Raw genomic sequence first — 25,135 nt, 5'->3', positions numbered from 1 at the left:
GTGGATAGCCAGAGACTTTTTTTCCCATGGTGGAAATGTCTATCACGAGGGGGCGTAATTTTAAGGTAATCAGAGTAAGGTTTAGGGGAGATGTCAGAGGGAGGTTCTTTACAGAGTGGTGGTTGCATGGAATGTACTGCCAGCAGTGGTAGTAGAATCAGATGTGTTAGGAACGTTTAAGTGACTTTTGGATCAGCAACATGTAAGATGTGCACATGAAAGGTATGCCGGTTAGTCTGATCGTAGAGTAGGATAAAAGACTGGCACAACATCGAGGGACTGTACTGTGCTGTACTGTTCAATGTTCTTGTGTCTCATTGTTCATCCCGAATAGAGAAGGGTTTCAGAAATCCAAAATAACAAATTTTCCTGAACTTGAAAATGTGATTGATTCCAACTGAGAAGAGTAGACTGCCATCTTTCTCTGCTTCTGTACTGGTGAATGAAATGATGCTGAAGCTTCTAAATGGTTTTGTCTTAAAGAAGGTAACATGGGCTCCTGCCTGGCTAGCCTGACTGTAACTCCAGTCCTACAACAAGTAGTCAATTTTCAGTGCTTTCAGAAATTGGAAAACGAAGGCAGTGTAAAGCTCATCATCTCATTAGCCTAGCTGGAGATGGGAAGTAAATATAGCTTTGTGTACCTTTTTTGGGCACCCATGGAGGGGTTGAACAGCATAGTCACACTAAATTAGGGATTCTCATTCTGCTAAATTAGGCATTTCCCACAGTCACTTTATCAGCTACCTGGTCAGAGAGTTTGTGGTGATGATGCAGTGAGACTGGATGGTCGGTAAATAATCCTTTCTCAGTGTTGATGATGGTTACATCACTCAATTCTCCTATCCTGATTAGCATTCTTCGCCTGTTGGGACATATGCAGGGTATACCATGCTGTTTCAGTTACACAGACTGATAACTGCATCCCTCCTAATAGCTTGTATGCAGTTCCAATGGTAGGTGTAGGTGACACTGGCCACAACCTTGCCTAGAGTTAGGATTCATTTCGCAAGATGTGTGTGGGTGTGCAGTGATTACAGAGTGACGTGTGATTTGAAAGAGAGACTTGTATTCACACAGCAGACTTCAGTTCCGTGTGGAAAATGTCTCAAAGCTGATGACACCATGAATTACTTCAAAATGCAAAACAGGATTCTGCAAACCATTTATGAGGTAAGTAGTCAGTGCCTTTGGTTTATTTGTTGGATGGAGTGGGGAGAGGTTGATGGAGATTGGAATATTGGTCTGGACACCGACAGAACTCCTCATCTATAATCTTCCTGCGTAGGTGAGAATCCATTGGAGCCACTTGATCTGACAATTGGGGCTCTGCTTAATGTTGGGGAGGTATGGCATTCCCTGCTGTGTCATCGTTGTCCCAGATTGTACATTGGCTTCTTGCAGTGGCCATGAATCTATGTAGCACAGTGTTGTTTTCACATGTATTCTGACAATATTCAACTCTATCTCACCAACGCATCTCTCGGCGATTCCGCTGTGCCTAAATTATGAGACTGCTTGCTATTGTAGGATTTTATGGTGCTGTGGTAGTGTCCCTACCTCTGAGCCAGGAGCTTGAGTTCAATTCCCACCTGCTCATCAAAGTCCCATATTGAAATGCTGAAATGTCCTCTAATTAAATATTAGGAATATTCTTCTCAACATTGGTTCTGTATCTGACCTCAAAATGAGTCACTGATCTCGTTTTCTCACTTCACAATTTTTACCACACTGATATTGTTCAGCTTCACCCCTACCTCGGGTCATTGGCTGAAACCTTCACTCTTTCCTCCTTGATTTCTAGCTGTGACTAAACCACGCAGTATCCCCTATTACCTGTGTGCTCACTGACCTACATCAGTTCCTGGTCAAGCAATGTCTTGATTCTAAAATTCTAATCCCTACTTTCAAATCCTCTGTGTCCTCACTCCTCTCTATTTCTGTAACTTTCTACAGCACTTACGACACACCGAGAACTGTGCTTCTTCAACTCTGGCCTCTTGAGTATCCTCAATTTTAGTAGCCTCACTACTGACAAACGTGAATTCAGCTGCATGGGCTCTCAACTGTCAAAACTATTCTACTTCACTTTCCTTCTCTAAGATGCTCTCTCAAACTGACTACTTTGTCCAGGCTGTCTCTTTATGTGACATAGTATCATATTTTGTCTAATAGTGCTGCTGTGAATTGTCTTGGAATGTTTCATTATGTGAAGGGATGCTATATAATTATAAGTTATTCTTGTTGTTGTTGGACTGTGATCTGTATTTGGAGCTTCACCCTGCTGAATAGTTGCGCAAACAGGAAGGAAGAGATCACCAGTCGTGAGAGTACCTCATGCTTGCCTTTTAACATTTTCATCAGGAACTATTTCTGTGGCTTTTCACAGAGCAGGGATAAAAAGGAACTAGCAGGGATAAAAAGGAACATGCCAACGTTCACAGAAGCATGCTGTAAATGGTGCAGCTTCATCTACATGTTCCTCTGCTAACATGTATTCTTCCCCGGCTGTATCTTTCTGAATCTTCAATGTATCCAGGGGAAGAATTTGAATCCTAGAACTCCAGTGGGAATCAGTTTCTTGAGGGGAGGGAGCACTGTCAAGGGAAAGCAGGAACCAGGCCACAGATCTTTTAAATATTTTGATTCTCTGTCATATGCAGATGGCAGTTTGTCATCTCCACCTCTGGATTAATCACAGTGGGTTGTGCTGACAATGCCTGGTATGCTTTTCTGAATTGGAGTCATCGAGAACTGTCCAAGACACAACTCAAAGTGGCCTGTGATCAGCTAGACAACATAGACTGAATTCTGAGGGGCAGTTATGTGGATTGGCTAACATCTAGTTGGAAATGACGAGGTTGAGAGGAGTTTTAGGATTGTAAAGGAACTGAATTACATTGACCATCTTGAGTAGTTCAACGTTGTCTGTATAATAGATCGAGTGAACACAGTTTGTGCTTGAAAGGGGCAAATTGAAAGCTGAGCTGTCGAAGGAATATTTTGGTGACCAAGTGTTTAATATATGGAACAAATTCCCAAGAGAGACGGTGGAACCAGTTGGTATTGATTCTTTCAAATGTAAATTAAGTGAATTTCTTTCAGAAAATATTTTGGAAATTGGCTGGAGTAATTTGAAACCTGATTGTGTGAGAATAGAGTCAGCTAGAGAGGGAAAGGAAATTTTGGACCGATGATTCTCAAAGCTGTCCACTGCCTGGGGTTTTTCCTCGCTTCACATCGGTGTCTGTCGAAGACTCATTAATTGGACATTGTTTACTGAGCACTTCCGATATCATTGTATCAGGCAACTCTCAGGGTGACGAGAGATAAACTGGACAGGACTTTCACCTTTCAGCATCTACCCATTTGAATTGTTGGGACCAGACACATTGGTTTTACTGCAGGTCAGGTGGTCCTGGGCAACTTGGGTCATTTTTTCCCTCTAACATAGTTGATGAGTGGAAACGTAAACTGCACTTGTTCCTGTTTTTATAGGCTCTTGAGTGCAGTGATAGTGTCTCTACCTCTAAAATAGTTCAGTGAACAAGCAGTTAATGTATGGAACACAACAGCATTAAGTATTTCTCTAATATATTAATAATTTGCTCCAAGCTTCCCAACTTTCTGATTTTATTTTCCAACGTTCATTTGTAACTTCTCCATTTGTCCTATCTTTGGGCCATTCTCCATGTTCTTCCTTTGCTGAAGTGGTTATTCTGCACATTCCATCTGAAAGCAAACTATTGCCATTTGTGTGTAGCAATCTGGTTTAATGCTGTTGTTTCCCCCAGTTCCACAAGTTGCATCAGTAACTGTCAGGGGATCCCCCCGCCCCTGCCATGGAAAGGTGCTAACCTGCCTGCTGTTCTCTGCAGCAAGCATGGAGTTGGAAAACTATGTGTGCCCAATTAGGAGCAAGCTGCTGCTGGGCAGTAATGCACTCAGGATTTCAGCCTGATCTCAATCAAGATCATCTCCAGATCATCTCAGTCACGGAGCCAATGTTTCACTTGCTAATTTTCTGTATGTTTATTGAGGAGTCCCGTGCCAACTCATTGTCTGGCTGTGTCATAAATGCCTTGTTTTGGATATTGCATAGAAAAATTCACCTTATTTGTGTTATCTCCTCTGGCCCTCTGTGATCTTTGTGTTCCTCTGATTCTGGTCCCTTGAGTATTCCCTGATTTTAAATTGCTCCACCCGTCGGTGGCTGTGCTTCAGTTCTCTGAGCCCTATTTCCATTTCCAACATGCTTCTTGAAACCTCCTTCGACTGAGTTTTGTTCACTAACATAGGAACATATGAATTACGAGTAGGGATGGGCTGCTTGGCCTCTCAAGCCTGTCCCACCATCAATCAGACCATGGCTGATCTGATGACTCCATGTTCCTGCCAACTCCCAGTGAACTTTCACTCCCTTGCTTATGTGACTATACACTCATCCTTTTTACTTTGACTCAATGTTGATTTTTTTTTTAAAAGGCAGCTTGTTACACTTTAGTAACACGGATGATAGTAGCAGGAGTAGGTCATTCAACCCATTGAGCCCATTTTGCTATTCAACACGACCCTCTAGGAACTTTTGTTTGTTTCTTATATACAGAGACATAGAAGTAAGAGCATGGAAACGGGTCCTTCAACTCAACCTGTGCATGCTGACCAAGTTTCCTAAACTGAACTTGTCCCATTTGCCTGTGTTTGGCCCATATCCCTCTAAACCTTTCCTGTTCAGTGACTTGGTTGAGTGTTCCAGAGATTCACCACCCACTGAGTGAAGACCTATCTCTCCATCTCAGTCTGAAATGGCCTACCCTGTCCTCTGAGAGTGTGGCTCTGAGAGTGTGGCCCCTTGGCCAGGGGAAACATCATTCCTGCATCAGATTTCAATTGTATTCCCTTTCATTCTTCCAAACTGCTGGGAATACAGGCCCAATCTACTATTCACCAAGCTGTTTAATTCTTAAAGGACACAGCTGCTGGACTCAATCTGGTGTAAGTAGGTGAGAGAAGCAGTGGGGGGAAAAGGATCTTTACGCAAGCTAATCTGACAGTATTAAAATGAGTCTTCATGGCACAGTCCTTGTGGGGACATGGTCCCATCTTCTTGCCTTGGAAATATATCACCGTGCCTTCAGTATCACTGCATCAAAGTTCTGGAAGTCCCTCTCTTCCCACATTGGATTGCCTGTGGATTGCAGTGGTTCAAGAAGGTAGCTCACCTCCACCTTCTCCAGTGCAGTGGATGGGCAATAAATGAGGATCAAGTCAGTGAAACCCCAATACTCTGAGGAACAAATAGAAACAAACACAGATCGGATTCAATCACTTGTGCTGTTAGCTGACCTCAGCTGGTGTCTGGATGTATTGTGGGAATCAGACACAATTTCTGTTGCTCATCTCCATCCAGTCACCCTTGCTTTAAAGTGGCTATAGGGTGGCCAAGATAGAATTTTGCATTAAGTTTGAATGTGTAATACTTTATTCTGGAACTTGTAGCTTAAATCTCAAGATGAGAATTTATGAAGATCTTAAGGGCAAATTGGTTATGGTGCATTTGGAAGATACCCTAAAAGATTGGATGGCAGGCAGGCAGACAGTGTCTGGTATCAAGGGAATGAGATGAAGTGGAATTAGACTACAGATCAATAATCACATTGAATCACAAAACCAGCTCAAGGGGTTGAATGGACTCCTGTTCCCATGTAGAATCTGTGAATCATTCCTGTGATCTCTGGTCTGTCTAATTGTGTCTGATTAAAATCCCAGGCCTAGAGGGAGTGATATTTACCCTGATTCCTCTACTTTGCCTGTCGTCTTCAAAGGTTACTCTTTCTTCAGCTAATACATGCGTCAGACTTCATAAAAGACTAAAAATACATCTATCTGCGTGGTCTGTTATCACAGCATTGTCTGCAGAATACACACTGCCTACGTTCGAGCTGTGCCCCACTTGGTGTCTTCCTCTAGCAGCTGGCACACTAACCAGACCATTGCATTTTATTGATGACAGATTCAGATCTGTTTGATGGTAGTTACATGACTGAAGCCATGAGAATTGTCTTGTTTGTTAGACTCTGACTGAATATAAAAAACACAGAGCTCCTAATAGCTTAGCTGATCATTGTGCATCTGGTGTTCAGAACAGGAAAACTTTGCATTGTGAGTTTGCTGAGGTGGACAGCCTCAGTGACTCTGGTTTAGGAAGTGTTGAAATCTTGCCCTGGATTTGCTCTCCTGTTTGCTGTCAGCAAATGAAAATATCTGAATGTTTGTGCATTTATCTGAGCCATGTCTTTTGATTGAAGAATCTGTTAATTCTTTGCAGTCCAGAAGGATGATCACTTGCACAAGATGTTAGTGAGTGGTGAAAGTCTGCTGGCATTTTTCTCTATATGTCTTCAGGTGAGGTTAGAAGGCAGAGGGACCTCCATGCTGATTGCTGCTGTAAGATTTAGTCTCCTGAGCTTGGCTCATGGTGTGAGCTTTGTGGCTGTTGTTGGGGTTAATGTCTTTTTCCCATGTTTGAAGTGTTTTGATTTCTGCTCAGTGCATGTTCGCTGCTGTTCAGTGAGTTGAAGGAGGTGGTGATTCCAAGTTTAACTTCACTCAGCAGGGGAGCTCTCCCAGTGTCTTGGGCAATGCTTGTCCCTCAACCAACCTCAGTAATGCAGATGATCTGGTTCATTCTCATGTTGCTGTTTGTGGGTGCTTGCTGTGTACAAATTATATGCTACATTTCCTATATTACAGCAGTGACTAGATTTCAAAAAGTTCTTCACTGGTTATGGTGCTTTGGAATGGTGAGGACTTGAAAGTTGCAATATAAATGCAAATCTTTGAGGCAGCCAAGTTATTCTGTTGGATTCTGCTTGCCTGCCAAAAATCAGTTTTTGTTGAGCCCTGTTCTGCTGAAAGCTGGTAAATCAATGGTGCTGATAAGTTGCATCCGAGCATTTTAAAGGAGCCAATGAATGCACTGGTGGTCATCAAGCCCCAGATAGTTGGAAAGTTGTCAATGTCACTCACTTCAAAAAAAAAGAGACAAAATAAAAAAAGTCACTATGGGCCAGTTAGCATAAGGTCTGAAACGTTAATCTGTTATAACTGATGTAATAGCAGAGCATTTAGAAATGCATAATGTAATTGAGTATTGTCTACGTGGCTTCATGAAGAGGAAATAGTGCCTGACAAGTTTATTAGAATTCTTTAAGTTGGTAACAAATAGGATAGAGTCAAAAAGTGTGGTGCTGGAAAAGCACAGCCAGTCAAACAGCATCCGAAGAGCAGGAGAGCCGATGTTTTGAGTAGGAGCTGTTCAGGGGCATTATGCTCAACGTCGACTCTCCTCCTCAGGTGCTGCCTGACCAACTGTGCTTTTCCAGCACCACACTTTTTGACTCTGATCTCCAGCGTCTGCAATCCTCACTTTCTCCCAACAAGTAGGATAGATAAAGAGGACACAGTAGAATATATTTGCATTTCTAAAAAACCTTTGATAAGGGACCACTTCATAAGGTAAGAGAACATAGTATAGTCAGAATGGATAGACAACTTGCTAGCTATTAGAGTGAAGGTAATAGAAGACAGAGTTGGAATAAAGGTGGTGTCAGTAGCATGGCAGCCTGTAACTATTAGAATGCCACAGGGAGCATGCTCAGGGCCACGATTATGTACAGTATATATTAATGACTTGGATGGGTAATGTGCAAAAGACTGAGATACGTGTCACAAAAATAGGTGTGAAGGCAAGTAGAGAGGATGACATCGTCTGCATAGGGATATGGATAGGTTAAGTGTGCTGGCAGAAACTTGGCAGATAGAATATAATGTGGGAATCTGAGGTTTTGCATCATCACAAAAAGTTAATATTCTAGTTCATTGGGTAATAAGGAAGGCAAATGGACTGTTGGACTTTATTTCAGAGGGTATGGAATATAAAAATAGAGACAAAAAAACTGAAGGAAGACAAAAATAAGGAGGTTTTGCTAAAGCTATGCAAGGCATATTGTGGACATTTGGACCCCTTATCTAAGGAAAAGTGTAGTGACATTGCAGTCAGTCCAGAGAAGGTTCACCAAGTTGGAGGGCATGGAGGGATTTTCTTATGAGCGGAGGTTGAGTTGGGTACTCATTTTAGAAGCTTTGAAGAATGAGAGGAGACCTTGTTGAAATATGCAAGATTCTTAAGAGGTTTGGCAGGGTAGGTGTGAAAAAGATGCTTCCATTTGTGGAAGCCTGTAGGAACAGGAGGCAGGATCTCTATCTCTTTTCAGTATATTAGATTAGATTAGATTACATTACAGTGTGGAAACAGGCCCTTCGGCCCAACAAGTCCACACCGACCTGCCGAAGCGCAACCCACCCATACATTTACCCCTTACCTAACACTACGGGCAATTTAGCATGGCCAATTCACCTGACCTGCACATTTTTGGACTGTGGGAGGAAACCGGAGCACCCAGAGGAAACCCATGCAGACACGGGGAGAACATGCAAACTCCCCGCAGTCAGTCGCCTGAGGCGGGAATTGAACCCGGGTTTCTGGCGCTGTGAGGCAGCAGTGCTAGCCATTGTGCCACTGTGCCGCCCATAATGAATCTATGGAATTCATTACTGCAGAGGGGTGTTGAGACACGGTTGTTAAGTATATTAAAGGCTGAGATAGACAGATTTTTAATCAGTAAGGGGAATCAAGGGCTGTGGGGGAAAGGTAGGAAAGTGGAATTGAGAATGATCAGATCAGCCACAATCTCATTGGATGCAGACAATCAGGAGGCTGGAAAAATACAGCAAGCTAGGCAGCATCAGGAGGTGGAGAAGTTGACGTTTCAGGTATAACCGTTTTTCAGGAATGGAAGTGGGGTAGGAGCTGCAGAAAAAGGTGGGGGTGGTTATGGGAAAGATTATGGGTGTGGAGAGGGACGGAGTGGTGAGGTAGTGATAGGTAAATACAGGTAGTGGGTGCGATCTGATTAGTCAATAGGAGGAATGAATCCAGTTGGTAGCTGGAGGGAAGGATTGGTTGGAGGAATGGAAAAGAGGTGGCGAGCCTGGAAAGGGAGTCGGGGGATGGGTGGGAAGGTTATTTGAAATTGGAGAACTCCATGTTGAGTCCTGTGGGCGGTAGACTGCCCAGGTGGAAGATGAGGTGTCGTTCCTCCAGTTTGCGGTCTGATTCATTGTGGCAGTGGAGGAAACCGAGGATGGATATGCTGGAGAGGGAATGGGAAATGGAATTAAAATGGGCAGTTGGGAGGTGTTCAGGCTGGCTTTTATGGGCCTGGCTGAGACGCTCGGCGAAATGTGCCCTTAGTTTACGTTTAGTCCCACTGATTTAGAGAAGACCACGTTGGGAGCACTGGATATAGTAAACTAGATTGGAGGAGAGGCAGGTGAAGCCCTGTCTTACCTGGAAGGACTGTTTGGGGCCCTGAATAGAGGTGAGGGAGGTCACGTGCCAGCAGCTTTTGCATCTTGTACGGTTGCAGGAGAAGGTATCAGGGGCGTTGGTGGGGAGGGTGGCGTGAACCAGTGGTAGTGAAGGGAATGGTCCTTGCGGAAGGCAGAGAGGAATGGGGAGCGGAAGATGCTGTTGGTGGTGGGGTCTAGGTGGGATTAGCGGAAGTATTTAAAGATGATCTGTTGGATGTGTCGATGGGTGGGATGGAAAGTGAGGGCAAGGAGGACCCTGTCTTTATTATGTTTGGAGGGGGGAGGGTTTAGAGCAGTGTAGCAGGGAATGGAGAAGGTGCGGTGTAGGGCTGTCTAGATGACTAGGGTGGCATGGTGGTACTGCTGCCCCACAGTGTCAGGGACCTGGGTTCAATTTCCGCTTTGGGCAACTGTCTGTGTGGAGTTTACACATTCTCCCCCCGTGTCTGCGTGGGTTTCCTCTGGGTGCTCCGGTTTCCTTCCACAGTCCAAAGATGTGCAGCTTAGGTGAATTGGCCAGACTAAATTGCCCATAATGTTAGTGCATTAGTCAGGGGTAAATGGGTGGTTGATCTTCGGAGGGTCGGTGTGGACTTGTTGGGCCGAAGGGCCTGTTTCCACACTGTAGGTAATCTAATATCTAAAAGCACATTGTTTAAAATAGGTAGATAGCTGGGATGCTTGGGAGTGGAAGAGGAAGGTTGGAGGTAGGGAAGATCCTTTTGAGGGTGATTGGGAGTCTTTGTTGAAGGCGAAGGCATGGAGGTGGCAGAAGAAGAATGCCACGTCATGGTGGGCACAGAACTCGCTAAGGTGGGGGCAGAGGGGCACAAACATGAGCCCTTTATTGAAGACAGACCATTTGGCCTCAGAGTTGGAGATCGGGGGGTGGTGAATATGTGGCAAGGCTCAGGGGTTGGGTTTTGGAGTGATCTCGGGGCGGCTAAAGGAGTGGGGGGCGGGTAAGGGTGATAGTATGTGATGGGTGAGGGTTGGATGCAGTGTGGTGGGGGGAAGTAGTTGAGAGAGGGAAAGAAGAGTGGAATGGGGGATATTTTAGTTGGAGGGAAGGATCGGTTGGAGGAATAGAAGGGAGGAGGCTGGTTGGAAAGGGAGTTGGGGAATGGGTGGGACGGTTATTTGAAATTGGAGAACAGCGTTGAGTCTTCTAGGGCTATAGGCTGCCCAGACGGAAGATCACGTGTTGTCCCTAATGTTCTAAATGGATAGCAGAGGAGACTCGATGGACTCAATATAGCCTACTTCTGTTCCTGTTTCTTCTGGTTTTATGCTCCATAAGTGTACTGAACCATCCCTGGTAGGTACAGACTCTTGATCGTTCTCCTAGGTCTCGGGCTTCATGGAATGTATGGATTCAGGCTGATCCACCAGTTTTCCTGTCCCTTCTGCACCCTTGCTGTCGGTGATTTCCCTTCCCTGGGACAGGGGACTCTACTGAAACCCACCCAGTAAGAGATTGTGCTTGTGAGAGCCCCACCTAAAAACCAGGATCCCAAAAGAAGTGTAATCTGATCTTTTGTTTTTGCACGATGATTTTGATCTTACCCGGGAAGCATATACAAACACTCTTTCTCAAACCCAGGATGTGAGTGAATTGTTGTTGTGATCTATGGAGAAGATGTAAGCAATACATCTGTGAGATTTCTGAAGGATGATGTATGCTGACGAAAACCCAGTAACCATTAGCAACCTTAAGCATGTGTATGTCATTCCTCAACCTGTTTTGTAAACCAATTTTGTAGAAAATTGTTTTGCTCAGTGTATAGTTGAGTTGCCCACTCCACTGATGATGAGACTATATATAGCCCTGGTAACTCGGCCTAGTTTGAATTTCTTAGGACCTAGAGACTTGAAAGCATTGGTCTTGGTAATGCAGCAAATGATAAGCTGCTTTGATGACTTTGTGTTCCCTCCCCTCACAAAGGAACAGTTAACCAGGACAGTGGTCATACTCTGAAACTGGTCACCCATGTAGTAAAGATCACACTGATATGCCTGCACCTTGATTACAAATGTCAACCTCCACTAACTGCCAATTTTCAGACTGTAACTGCACACTCCTGCCATTGTTGATTGTATAGCACTTGTATTGTCCACATGTTGTGTCCATGTCTGATTTAGCATCAGTTCTCAGACTCTACCTCAGTGGAATTGTATGGATTCTACCACATAAACGCAGGCCATTCAGCCTGGTCATCCAGTCTGTATTGGCATTTCTAATGTAAACCTGTCTCTTCTCGTTCCACTAGCTGTCTCTATCCCAGCCTGACCACATATCTCTATATTCCTTTCTCTCACGTACTCCTCTCATTTCCTTTGGAAAACATCCAATCTGTTTGCTTCAGCCATTTCCTATGGGGGTGTGTTCTATGCTATAATGTGATATTTGGGTCTGACTGCTCATGTGGGAACTGGTGCTCGGGTAGTTGTTTTGTTTGAGGCTGCTGTTAATGGGACTGTGTAAAGGAGCCAGGGAGGAATCTTTGCCGCTATCCGAATGGAAGAGTATACATTTAAATTTGGAGCCTGATTCGGCAGCATTCCCTCTTGAATTGTTCAAGAGGAAAGTTTTAACAGCTTCCCTGCTGTTTTGGTGTTCCTCCTGTTTTATCCCTCCCTCTCTTCCCTGTGAGTATTGCCTTCCTTCATGGGATCGTGCCTGTGTTGCCAGTGGCTAAGCATTGTTGTTGAGAGTTGTGAGAGCAGGAGCAAACTGTGTCGGCTGGTCTCCGGAAACCACACAAAGACAAGCATCAATTATACAGGAAAGCTCCTCATCTTGTGGAGGTTAGTCTAGGGTGGATGCTACCGATGGCTAGTTTCCAAATGAGAATGATGGTGTATTGATTAGGAGTTGGGATGATCCTCTCCACTCTGTATAATGAAATTCAGTGCAGTGTTCCTGACTATTAGTCCCTGACATAGAATCATACAGCGCTGAAACAGACCTTTTGGCTAAATAGTTCATGCTAACCATGTTCCCAAACTAAACTAGTTCCACTTGTCTGTGTTTGGCCCATATCCCTACAAACCTTTCCTATTCATGTACTTATCCAAATGCCTTTTAAATGTTGTAACTACCTGCATTCACCATTTCCTATGGCAGTTCATTCCACACACAAACCACTCTGTAAAAACAGAAGTTGCCTCTCATGTCTTTATTAAAACTTTCTCCTCCCATCTTAAAAATATGCCCCCTGGTTTTGAACTCCCCCACTTTGGGGAAAAGACCCTTGTTATTCACCTTCTCAATGCCCTCATGATTTTATAAACCTCTGTCGGGTCACCCATCAACCTCCTGCACTCCAGTGAAAAATGTCCCAGCCTATCCAACCTTTCCTTATAATGCAAACATTCCTGGCAACATCCTGGTAAATCCTTTCTGAACCCTCTCCAACTTAATATCCTTCCTATAATAAGGTGACCAGAGAGCACATGGTACTCCAGAAGAAGCCTCACCAATGTGCTGTATAACCTCAACATAATGTCCCAACTCCTATGCTCAAAGTTCTGACCAATGAAGGCAAGTGTTCTAAACATCTTCTTAACCACCCTGTCAATCTTTGACACAAAATTCAACGAATTATGTACCTTAACCCCTTGGTCTTTCTGTTCTACAACACTACCCAGGACCCTACTATTAATTGTATAAGTCCTGCCCTTGTTTGTTTTACCTTGCATTTATCCAAATTAAACTCCATCTGCCACTCCTTGGCCCATTGACCTAATTTCTCAATGTCTCTTTGGAATCTTGGATAAGCTTCTCCACTGGCCGCTATACCACCAATGTTGGTGTCATCTGCAAACTTATTAACCATTCCTCCTATATTCTCATCCAAATCGTTTAAATAAATCATCTAACCTGACATAGATGTAGGTCCAGATGTGGGAGCTTGTGTGGTTCAGTGGTGTAGATTGAATTTCTGAGCTATGGGGCAGCTTAGTTGAAGAGGATTTGAACACCCTGCCTTGCCCTCCATCTCTCACCCAGTTGCCATGTAATTTCAAACTTCTGAAAGTGAATTGGAACGTTATCTGAAGTAGAAAGGATTTGCAAGGTTAGGGCAGATGAAGTGCAAGTCAGTGAACTGGTTTTGTGGAGAGTAGCTACAAATCCATGGGTCTTATGGTCTATAATTGTTCAATGGTTCTCATGTTTGATAAGAGAGTTTCAATGTACAGGCTTGGTTGAGGGTGTTTCTGGCGCGGCTCTGTCACTATGGGGTACTTTGGAAAGTGTTATCTTGGGAAATTCTGGCTGTAAAAATAGAGATTTGGTTTGTGCAAATCTGGGCTATCTGATAAATTAGCAATTGGAAGGATATTGGCTGTTCCTGTTCTGGCCAAGGTTGGATATTTCGGGACGTACCCCTGGAATGAAGCAATCAGCTTGACAGATGCATGTTGTGATGGTGACATTCAGTTCTGAAAGTTCTTTGTTAGCGGTCATCATTCAGATTAAAACTTCAAATGTTTTTTGTATTCCCCTTCTTGTCCATTTCTCATTCCCTTTCTTACCAAATTACTGTCTGTGCTTCAAATATCAATCACTTTCTAGAAGTTCAAAATAATTAGGATTAAAAGGGCATTCTAAGGTTGCTGATTCTCCCTTGACTGACCTCCATATGCAGCCAGGAGAAAGTGAGGACTGCAGATGTTGGACAGTCAGAGTCTAAACGTGTGGTGCTGGAAAAGCGCAACAGGTCAGGCAGCATCCGAAGAGTAGGAGAATTGACTCACTTTTCAACTCCGACTTCTGTGTACAGGCAGGTCATGGCATGGTGGGGTTACTGAATAGCAACTGATAGGTGGAAGTCTTACTGTTTCTGTCAATCTGCCTCTTGCCAGGTGCTGTCTCTCTGCCACGCTATCTCTGCCCCTCCCTCTCTCTATCTTTATCCCTCACTCTCTGACTTTCCCCTCTCTCCTTGCTGCCCCCTCACTTTGATGCCCAATCTGTCTCTGTCTACCCCCACCTGCTCCCTCTCTTCACTTCTCACTATCTCCTTCCTTCCCTGCTCCTCCCTCTCTCCTCTCCCTGCCGCTCCTCATAACCTCCCTCTCTTTCTGTGCTGCCCCCATTTCCCTGATAGTTTAACCTGAAGTTCTGGTCAGTAGCAAGATTTAGTCTTGCAGTGAATCATTAAAAGACACACCTTGATGTTGATCTCTCTCATATAAACCCATGCGACCTCACTGACCACCACCACCATCCTTCCTTTGTCATGCCTTGGCTGATATCTGGCTGCCTAAAGTAGAGCTCCGCATCTCTAATGGTAAAAGAAGCAAAGGTGTACATTTGGAGAATGGCATTCATGACCATTTGCTGTCCCTGAACTTTGTAGCCAACCAAATTCTTTTGAGGAGTGCTCAGTCTTGTTCTGTAGAGGAAAAGATATGCCCCCATGCCCAATCAGTGCCAGTCTCGGAATGTGAGCAAAGGGCTAGCCTCTGTGGTGATGCCATTCCTGGTCAAACTGTGTGTGTGAGACCATCCACGAAAGGTCACTTTGGCGAAATACAGTTGTATTTGCACTGTTGAAGTTTTGGAGTAGTTTTGAAGAAATGCCGAGTTCCCCCTATCAGTCCTACCACAGCTTGAAGCACTCTGCCCTGCACCTCTGTTGGTATCTTGCCCCACTGTCCTATCACAGTCCTCCCCCCATCCCTCAGCAGTGTGTTGTTTATGTCCTGCCCCCTTCTCACTCCCAACCCTATTGACTGACCCTCTTTGTGGTTCCACCTGCCAAGTTGTGAATCTCTGAATGTTTTTTCCCCCATTATACAGGACTGGCAGTACCAGCCTTGATTTGAGTTCCGAAATGCCATGAGGAATGTTTGAAATTATCTGTAATGAAGTTTTGCATGCCTGTATGGTTCAGGCGGTGAATGAGTTAATGTTACACGTACTCCTCTTCCCCTGAATTTGTGCTCTCGGGCAGGTCTAAGTTCGACTCTTGGCACTTCCTGACAATCTTTACAACCTCTGTAGCACCCAGTGTACACTCTGCTTACAGCTTATCATCGCTCACAATCTCTAGAGTTCTGGGCTTTCGTATTGCCAAGGTGCCGAGTTTGAGCCGTGACCCCGTGACACTGGGAAATGATAAAACTTTCGGAGGCATTATTGCAGTTTGAAACTGAGCTCAGTGCCTCACCTTTCACAATGACGGTGAAAGCCTCAGTGATTTGCTGGTAATTGGATCCCGATCGCTTTGCTGGTGAAGTGGAACTTTCATGTTGGTTTCTGGACCTTTTGTACTTCCTGCACCTGTAGACGCGAAACGTTAACGTGTAATCCTGTGAGAAGTGTTTAACTAAAGGGCCGCACCTTTTCAGGGCAGCAGCCAGGATTGCAGTCTTTTACCTCTGAGATTCCACTGCCTGACTGGGGTGGGGCTGCTCTTAACTGCTTCGAGATTTCATCTTGTTTCACCTGAACTGTAAACACCGATTCTTTGGTCGTGGAACTAACCCTCGCGAAGGGCAAGAGAGAGACCCAACGCACAGACATGAAGGTAGGGTCCAGGAAGGCTGTTGGTGTTTGAAAGGCCTCTTCCCCAGATCAATACACTGTGGCCTTGTTTTTACAAAGTGGGACCTTCAATAGGCATTTGCCAACGAACCTTGCTGAGACTTCATGCTGATGAGGAAGTGATTTTGCGGTTTATCACAGGAGATTTTCACTTTCGTTCCTCTTTTCTTGGCCTTTTATCCTGAGGGACGGGGTGTACATGTATTTGGAAAGGCAAGGACTGATTCGGGATAGTCAACATGGCTTTGTGTGTGGGAAATCATGTCTCACAAACTTGATTGAGTTTTTTGAAGAAGTAACAAAGATGATTGAGAGGGCAGAGTAGTAGATGTGATCTATATGGACTTCACTAAGGCGTTCGACAAGGTTCCCCATGGGAGACTGATTAGCAAGGTTAGATCTCATGGAATACAGGGAAAACTAGCCATTTGGATACAGAACTGGCCCAAAGATAGAAGACAGAGGGTGGTGGTGGAGGGTTGTTTTTCAGACTGGAGGCCTGTGACCAGTGGAGTGCCACAAGGATTGGTGCTGGGTCCTCTACTTTTTGTCATTTACATAAATGATTTGGATGTGAGAATAAGAGGTACAGTTAGTAAGTTTGCAGATGACACCAAAATTGGAGGTGTAGTGGACAGCGAAGAGGGTTACAACAGGATCTGGACCAGATGGGCCAATGGGCTGAGAAGTGGCAGATGGAGTTTAATTCAGATAAATGCGAGGTGCTGTATTTTGGGAAAGCAAATCTTAGCAGAGCTTATACAGTTAATGGTAAGGTCCTAGGGAGTGTTGCTGAACAAAGAGATCTTGAAGTGGAGGTTCATAGCTCCTTGAAAGTGGAGTCGCAGGTAGATGAGATAGTGAAGAAGGCATTTGGTATGCTTTCCTTTATTGGTCAGAGTATTGAGTACAGGAGTTGGGAGGTCATGTTGTGGCTGTACAGGACATTGGTTAGGCCACTGTTGGAATATTGTGTGCAATTCTGGTCTCCTTCCTATCGGAAAGATGTTGTGAAACTTGAAAGGGTTCAGAAAAGATTTACAAGGATGTTGCCAGGGTTGGTGGATTTGAGTTACTCTGAGAGGCTGAACAGGCTGGGGTTGTTTTCCCTGGAGCTTCGGAGGCTGAGGGGTGACCTCCTAGACGTTTACAAAATTATGAGGGGCATGGATAGGGTTAATAGGCAAAGTCTTTTCCCTGAGGTGGGGCATTCCATAACTAGAGGGCATAGGTTTAGGGTGAGAGGGGAAAGATATAAAAGAGACCTAAGGGGCAACTATTTCACGCAGAGAGTGGTACGTGTATGGAATGAGCTGCCAGAGGAAGTGGCGGAGGCTGGTACAATTGCAACATTTAAGAGGCAATTGGATGGGTATATGAATAGGAAGGGTTTGAAGGGATATGGGCCGGGTGCTGGCAGGTGGGACTAGATTGGGTTGGGATATCTGGTCGGCATGGACGAGTTGGGCTGAAGGGTCTGTTTCCATGCTGTACATCTCTGTGACTAAGTCACTGTTGTGAAGTGGTAAAATGTGTACAGCAAGCTACAATGGGATTGTTTTAAATATTCCGCTGTGGGATGTGGCAGTCACTGCTAAGAGAAATATTTGTTTCCCAAACCCTAATAGCCTTTGAACTATGACTTGCTTGGCCATGTCAGAGGGCAGTTAAGAGTCAACCATATTGCTGAAGTAACATGTCAGCCAGACCAAATGAGCATAGTATATTTTCTTCCATGAAGGACATTCGTGAACCAGGTGGGAGTTTATGAGAATCAGTGATAGTTTCATGGTCACCATCATTGAAACTAGCGTTCAGTTCCATGGTTACTAAGTTAATCCATCTGCTGCTATGGTGGGATTTGTGCCTGAGCATTAGCCAGTGTCTCTGGATTACTCATCTGGTAAATTTCTCAGTCTGTCACCACCAGCACCTAAATAGTGAACTGGATTGTCAATTTTCTTTGTGTTGTGTCATATTGCATCACGAAAGCAGGGAGTTGGCGCCTCAGTTATGCATCCTATCTGAAAACTGGCATCTCTGATGGTGTAGTGCTCCCTGAGTACTGCACTGGAGCACCAGCCTTGATTGTTGTGCTCAAGTCCTGAAATGGTATTTGAACTGGAAATCTTGAGAGGTGATTGTGCTGACCACTGGGCTACAGCTGACCCTGAGATGTGGTGAGGACTGCATGCTGCAGTGGACATGTGAATGCATTCATTTCAAGGTGACTATCCCCCACTGCTAATGAAGCTGTATGGTCTCTATTTGACCTCTGGCCTTGGCTGGTCTGAGCTTCCATGTGTAAGATAAATGTTCAACACAGACATGAAAAGAAAGATAGAGTTCAATATCAAGATCTGTGTCTCTCTGTCTCAGTCTGATACCTTGATGTCACTGAGCATGGCTGTGAACAATGCTGAGACCAATAGAAACATGCTTAAGGTTAGTAGAGAGCATCCATTTTACGAAGAGTTGTGTAGCAGGTGGGGAGTTTGAGATGAAGCATCCTTTTCTTCGTTGAAAAATGTGGAGCTGGAAAAACACAACAGGTCAGGCAGCATCCAAAGAACAGGAGAATCGACGTTTTGGGGCATAAGCCCTTCATCAGGAATGTGGGGGGTTAGGGGGAAGGGGACTGAGAGAAAATAGGAAGGTAGGGGTGGGGTAGCAGGCAAAGTGATAGGTAGATACAGGTGGAGCGGGTGATGGTGATAAGTCAGACGGGAGGTTGGAGCGGATGGGTAGAAAGGAAGATGGACAGGTAGGACAGGTCATGCCGAGTTGGATGGTTGGATCTGGGATAAGGTGGGGGGGAGGGGAGATGAGGAAACGGAAGTCGACGTTGATGCCATGTGGTTGGAGGGTCTGCATCATTTTCAAAGTTCTTTCAAAGCTCGCACTCTGCAAAGCAACATTTCACATTTGAATTTTCAAATTATTTTATGGGCTGTGAGTATCATTGGCTGGACATCATTGTCCATTCCTAATTGCCCCTGTAAAAGTGATAGTGAGCTGCCTTCTTGAACCACTGCAGTCTTTCTACTGTTGGGACACCCACAATGCCATTAGGGAGGGAGTTCCAGAATTTTGATCCAGCGATATATTTCCAAGTCAGGATGGTGAGTGTCTTGGAGGAGAACTTGCAGTGGGTGGTGTTCGCATGTATCTGCTACTCTTGTCCTACTAGATGCAAGTGGTTGTTGATTTGGAAGGTGCTGTCTGAGGAGTCATGTTGAGTTCGTGTAGTGACATTCTCTTTTCTTACTATCTGTATTTCCCTGACCCTGGAATTGACTTGAGATGATCCTAACTGAAAATGTGTTGCTGGAAAAGCGCAGCAGGTCAGGCAGCATCCAAGGAGCAGGAGAATCGCTGGAAAAGCGCAGCAGATGATCCTAGCCCACAATGAACTTGCAGCATAGTAGAACTAAGAATCGATAGGTATTTGTGATGAGTACATTTAACAGGTTAGAACAAACATTAATTTTCTGTCACTAGTGAGATACGTGTGTGCAGTTTCATAGACTGGGAACTGAGAACGCAATTGATTCTGAATGGCAAGGTGGGGTTTGATAGGCTGTGAATGGCTTCTTGAATTTTCTAGCAATTTGCTCCCGAGCTCTGTAAATACAAGTCCTACGGTGGAAGGATTCACCAGCTGACTGAGAATAGCTGTACAGACTTGCTGGGCTCAGGTTAGCAGTTGATCAGTAGAAAGAGTTGTGTTAAGGAGTGTGGTAGAAGGGGGTAGCAGGGAAGAGGTGAGGTGCTTTGGGCTGAGAACCCTGTACTTAACTGTGGAGGGGAGGATCACCTAGGCATTTTCCTCACCTAGCTTGCCCCTTATTCAATGTATATATTGGTTTCCATTGGATAATTTCTTTGAATCATACATTGGTTAAAGCACAGCTGGAGGCCATTTAGCCTGTTCCTTCCATGCTAGTCTGTGCCAGAGCATTGAGCTGCTTTCAATTCCTGCCTTTTCCCTGTCGTCTTGCATATCATTTTTCTGCAGGTAATTATCCATTTCTGCTTTGGAAACTACAATTGAACCTACTTTGACCACATCCTTGAGCAATACTTTCTGAACTTGAATCTGAACCACTCACTGGTTTCACGATGACCCTTGCTTCTTTTGTCGCTCACCTTTTAATCAAAATTGGTGATGTAGTGGAGAGCGAAGAGGGTTACCTCAGATTATAACAGAATCTGGATCAGATGGGCCAATGGGCTGAGAAGTGGCAGATGGAGTTTAATTCGGATAAATGCGAAGTGCTGCATTTTGGGAAAGCAAATCTTAGCAGGACTTATACACTTAATGGTAAGGTCCTGGGGAGTGTTGCTGAACAAAGAGACCTTGGAGTGGAGGTTCATAGCTCCTTGAAAGTGGAGTTGCAGGTAGATGAGATGGTGAAGAAGGTGTTTGGTATGCTTTCCTTTATTGGTCAGAGTATTGAGTACAGGAGGTCATGTTGTGGCTGTACAGGACATTGGTTAGGCCACTGTTGGAATATTGTGTGCAATTCTGGTCTCCTTCCTATCGGAAAGATGTTGTGAAACTTGAAAGGGTTCAGAAAAGATTTACAAGGATGTTGCCAGGGTTAGAGGATCTGAGCTACAGGACTGGGACTACAAGCCTGAGATTCATAGCTCAATGTTCAAGGGACCAGGCCCCTAAACTAATACGAGGTTATAGGGGAGATTCATCAGCATGTTGCCTGGGATGGTAAAGTTGAACTATAAGGACAAACTAGATGGGCTTGGATTGTTTTCTCTAGAGCAGACAAGAGTGAGGGGGGACACAATTGAAGTGTTTAAGATTGTGAGGAGCAACGGCATGGCGATTAAACATCAGCTGTTCCTCTCAGTTGAGGGGTCAATCACAAGGGGGCAGGAGTTTCAGAGGGAATTTAAGAAAAAAACATTGCACTCAACTGGTGGTGGGAATCTGGAATGCACTGCCGGGGAAGGTAGTGGAGCCGGTAACCTGACAACCGTTAAAAAATATTTGGATGAGCACTAGTCCAGAACTAGAGGGCATAGGTTTAGGGTGAGAGGGGAAAGATATAAAAGAGACCTACAGAGCAACTTTTTCACAGAGGGTAGTACATGTATGGAATGAGCTTCCAGAGGAAGTGGTGGAGGCCGGTACAATTGCAACATTTAAGAGGCATTTGGATGGGTATATGAATAGGAAGGGTTTGGAGGGATATGGGCTGGGTGCTGGCAGGTGGGACTAGATTGGGTTGGGATATCTGGTCGGCATGGACGGGTTGGACCGATGGGTCTGTTTCCATGCTGTACGTCTCTATGATTGGACTTCCCTTCTCGCTCAAGGGTTTGTAGTTCTTGCTTTAACTAACCAGTTACCCACTGTTGAGTGTGGAAGCCTTTTGAGGAATTTGCCCAGTACTGAGGAATGTTTTTGCATCATATTTGTTTATGTGATTCCCTGTTGCTGAAAGTGTATTTATTACCTTATAGGGTATTTGAGGCATGTCCTTGAAACTGTGAAACAGGGCAAGTAAGTCAGCAAAGTGCTGGGTCAAATCAGACTGTTCTATTTTGGGCTAGTCAATGTTAAATTCCTGCCCGGAGACTGAGCATGTGGGACACAGCTGAGCAATCATCCTGTACGCTGAATTGAGAGACGGAAGTGACTAGTATTCCTATGTGGTATCACGTTCGTAGGCTTGAAAATAAAAACAGCAATATCTAACCAAGCAGGAAATACAGGCTCTGTGTACACACTCGTGGGTTTCTCAAGGTGCTGCATAGCTGGCCAGCTTGAGCGTATGTCCCTGTGGCTATCTGGAAATGACTTAGAAGATATTTGAGTGTGGTGATATTCAGTGAACCTGAGGGGCAACATTTTCACACACTATGGTTCATATCTGGAATGAATTGCTAGAGGAAGTGGTAGTTGCAGGTACGGTTACAATATTTAAAAGACATTTGGGCAGGTACAGGAATAGGAAAGGTTTAGAGACAGGAGCAAAATCTACTGAAATCAACAAATGCTGGAGATCACAGCAGATCAGACAGCATCCATGGAGAGAAAGCAAGCTAATGTTTCGAGACTAGATGATTCTTCACATGCTTCCAGGTTTAGAGGCATGTGGGTCAAACGGAGGCAAATGGGATTAGTTTAGTTTAAGAAACTTGGTTGGCACAGACAAGTTGGACTAAAGTGTCTGTTTCCATGCAGTATGATTCATGACCAACCCATGAAGACTCTTATAAAGTAGTAAAAACAAACTGTAACAAGTTTGAATGTTGGGAGACCATAAAGTTAATTTTTCTAAAATGGAGAAGGTGGAGTATAAGATTGATGAAGGGCTTTTGCCTGAAACGTTGATTTTCCTGCTCCTCAGATGCTGCCTGACCTCGTGCTTTTCCAGCACCACTCTAATCTGGACTTGGTTTCCAGCATCTGCAGTCCTCAGTTTTGCCTGGAGTATAAGATTGAACAAGACACAAATATATTTCAGATTGCAGGAGCTTTTAGAAGTTTATAACAAGAAGGGAGTAACTAAAAATAAATGTTTGTCCCTTGGAAGCTGAGACAGGATAAATTATTGTGGGGACTGAGTAAATTGTGAGGTGTTGAAGAAATATGTTCTCTGTCTTCACAGCAGAAAACACAAGGTCCATTCCAGAAATGGAGTAATCTAGGAATTAAAATGTGAGGAGCAAGTTAATTTGTCTGAACCACTGTTTCATTATGGATGGAGGGGGAGGGGGCTATTAGCCTGCCTGAACCTTTGTGAAGAGATAATTTATTTTAAACCTCACACCTCGTTCTCAGCAGTAAAAAATAATTTTAAGGAATCACGATCTGGCCATCTGTTGCGAAAATGTTGACAGATGAATTCATTTTAAAAATGTGCTGTTGCAGCTCTAACCTGTTCTCTTCCACCTTCTTTCTCATTCCCTCATATCCCTCTAATCCCTCCTTCTGCCTCATTCTTCTCCCTCTCTCTTGCCTCCCCCTCCCCACCACCACCACCAGTGTTCTGTGTAATTGAAGCAGTACATCTGGGCTGTTTTTGTGATAAATACTAACAGTTTGTCTTTCGAATTGTTTGCTGGCATTCAGTAACTCCTGGACCAGGACAACTCAGTCTCTTTGTACGTCAGCTCTCTTCCAATCTCAATCCGCCCAGTTAGATGCATAGAGATGTATAGTACGGAAATGGACCCTTTGGTCCAACTCGTCCATGCTGACCAGGTATCCGAAATTAATAGTCGCATTTGGCCAAATCCTATTCATATCCTCATCCAGATGCTTTTTAAATGTTGTAATTGTTCAGAAATAGTCTACAGTTCACACTTTTCCTTACTGTGTTGTACCTGCCATCTACTCTCTCACAGCCTGTCTAAATCCCTTTAAAGTCTCTTTGCATTTTCCTTACAGTATCATTCCCATCGTTTTTGTGTCATCTAAAACTTGGGGTATAATGCAGTTAGCTTCATATCTAAATCATTGATATCAATCTTGAGCTGAGGACCAGGCACAGATCCTTGGTCACAATCTGCCAACCTGGGAATGACCCAGTTACTCCCACTCTGTGTTTTGCCTGATAACAAATCCTCACTCCACATTCGTATACTACCCCAATCCTGTGTGCTCAGATTCCCTGTTTGTGAACCGACTGTCTGCGACTCTTGGAAAAAGTCTTCTGAAATACCAATTAAATTAAATCCACTGGTTTTCCCTTTATTATCTCTGCTTGTAACATCCTGAACAAAACTGTTAGGTTTGTCAAATGTGATTTCCACCTCATTAATCCATGTTGTTTCTGTCCCATCAGTCAATTATTGGGGTGGGGGGGGGGGTTGAGGTTGAAGAAATAGTGAGGTTCTTGTACTGCTCATTGAGCTGTGCCAATGGTCTCAGAGGTTGAGAGCTCAAATTGTGGGTTGGGGCAAAACCCAGCTGTGAAGGTCCTTTCTGTAACATCTGTGCTGGGGTCGACTGGGTGAGCAATGTTAGGCTTGTCCTGACCCTGGGAAAGCAAAAGGGAAGCTGAATGGAGAACTGCCTGGGGCTTTAAAGGGTTAAGCTAAGTAGCTCAGACAGCCAGTGCCTGTTTGTTCTTCGTTAACATTCTGAACCATGCTGCTTGGGCACTGGCTCTGCTCCAACCATAATACACTGCGTACTGGGGCTTTGTTCCCCTGTGGAAAGGCCTGGCCTGGGGAAACAATGAAACTATTGATTTCTCCTCCCAGTTACCCGTGGAGTAAATCGGAGTTCAGAGGGAAGTGATTAAAGGCAAGATCTGAGGATAGGGTAAAGGAATCCAGAAAGGTTTCCCCTGACCCACATTCATTCACTCACTCTTTCCTGTTGAAGTGTGCAGTTACTGGTGTGGCCTACTGTTGAGTACCTTACCCAGGAGCCTGCCTGTGAGACAGTCATTATTGGCCTCACTCCCTATTTTAAGGCTGAATGGTAACAAGTGGCCAGAACAGTGAGTGTGTTCTATGCGTCTCAGCACTCCTCTCCAAAAGTGGGCTTGGCATATATCCTGGGTGAGTGGTGTGGTGCAGGGAATGCAAGTGCAGTATGTCTGAAGCAGCGCAGTACCATACCCAGCCTTTTCCCCAGGAAGCTTGCCACTGCTCTCTGCTGGGTCACACTGGAAAAGAGACCCTATCTCATGATCTGGTGTAGTGGAGGGAAATGAAACTGGGAGCTGACTGACCTGTGGTAAAGGATCTAAGCTGGGGCACTTGGCCAACACAGAGTGGGCTTTTCAGAGTTCAGAATGATTTTGAGAGCTGTCTGTTGCAGAGGTGTGCAAGAGTTGTTCCCCCAGCTGGGACTGAATATTTGAATGAGACCAGATTCAGATTGTCCAATGCGAGCAGGCTAGCTAATGAACCTCACCAGTCTCAGCCTGCACCTCCGCACTTCTTCAGTTGAATCTTTCACCAGTTCAGCTGATGTATTTTTTAAAGACTCACAGCCTGGAGGCAGAAGTAGCTTTTATTTCTGTGCTATGAAGCTGCAAGTTCCCTCTGTGCTGTTGCCTGGGATTTTGGTGGGAGATATCTATTCATTTTCTCTCTGGTGAGAATTTGTAATCGATTATATGAAGGATGTTTGATGGGGATTGATGTTATGTGTATTAA

General features: G+C 44.5%; 1 protein-coding gene across 2 annotated transcripts in view; it reads left to right on the top strand.

The window, feature by feature from the left end:
- The first annotated feature begins 1,111 nt into the window (after nt 1–1,111).
- LOC122543779 (serine/threonine-protein kinase MARK1-like) overlaps nt 1,112–25,135 on the top strand; it is a 64,057-nt gene continuing 40,033 nt past the window's right edge. The window contains exon 1 of one of the 2 annotated variants that reach the window (XM_043682540.1): nt 1,112–1,173. In XM_043682540.1, the coding sequence (XP_043538475.1) occupies nt 1,126–1,173 (48 nt within the window). In that variant the 5' untranslated portion in view covers nt 1,112–1,125. Of the gene's footprint in view, nt 1,174–15,555; nt 15,975–25,135 lie in introns of those variants that run through there. The other variant, XM_043682541.1, reaches the window with a different exon arrangement.

This window comes from Chiloscyllium plagiosum, chromosome 45, assembly GCF_004010195.1.
Source record: "Chiloscyllium plagiosum isolate BGI_BamShark_2017 chromosome 45, ASM401019v2, whole genome shotgun sequence".
NCBI lineage: Eukaryota > Metazoa > Chordata > Chondrichthyes > Orectolobiformes > Hemiscylliidae > Chiloscyllium > Chiloscyllium plagiosum.
Note: the sequence above shows the minus strand (reverse complement) of the source record. Positions and strands in the feature narration are given on the sequence as shown.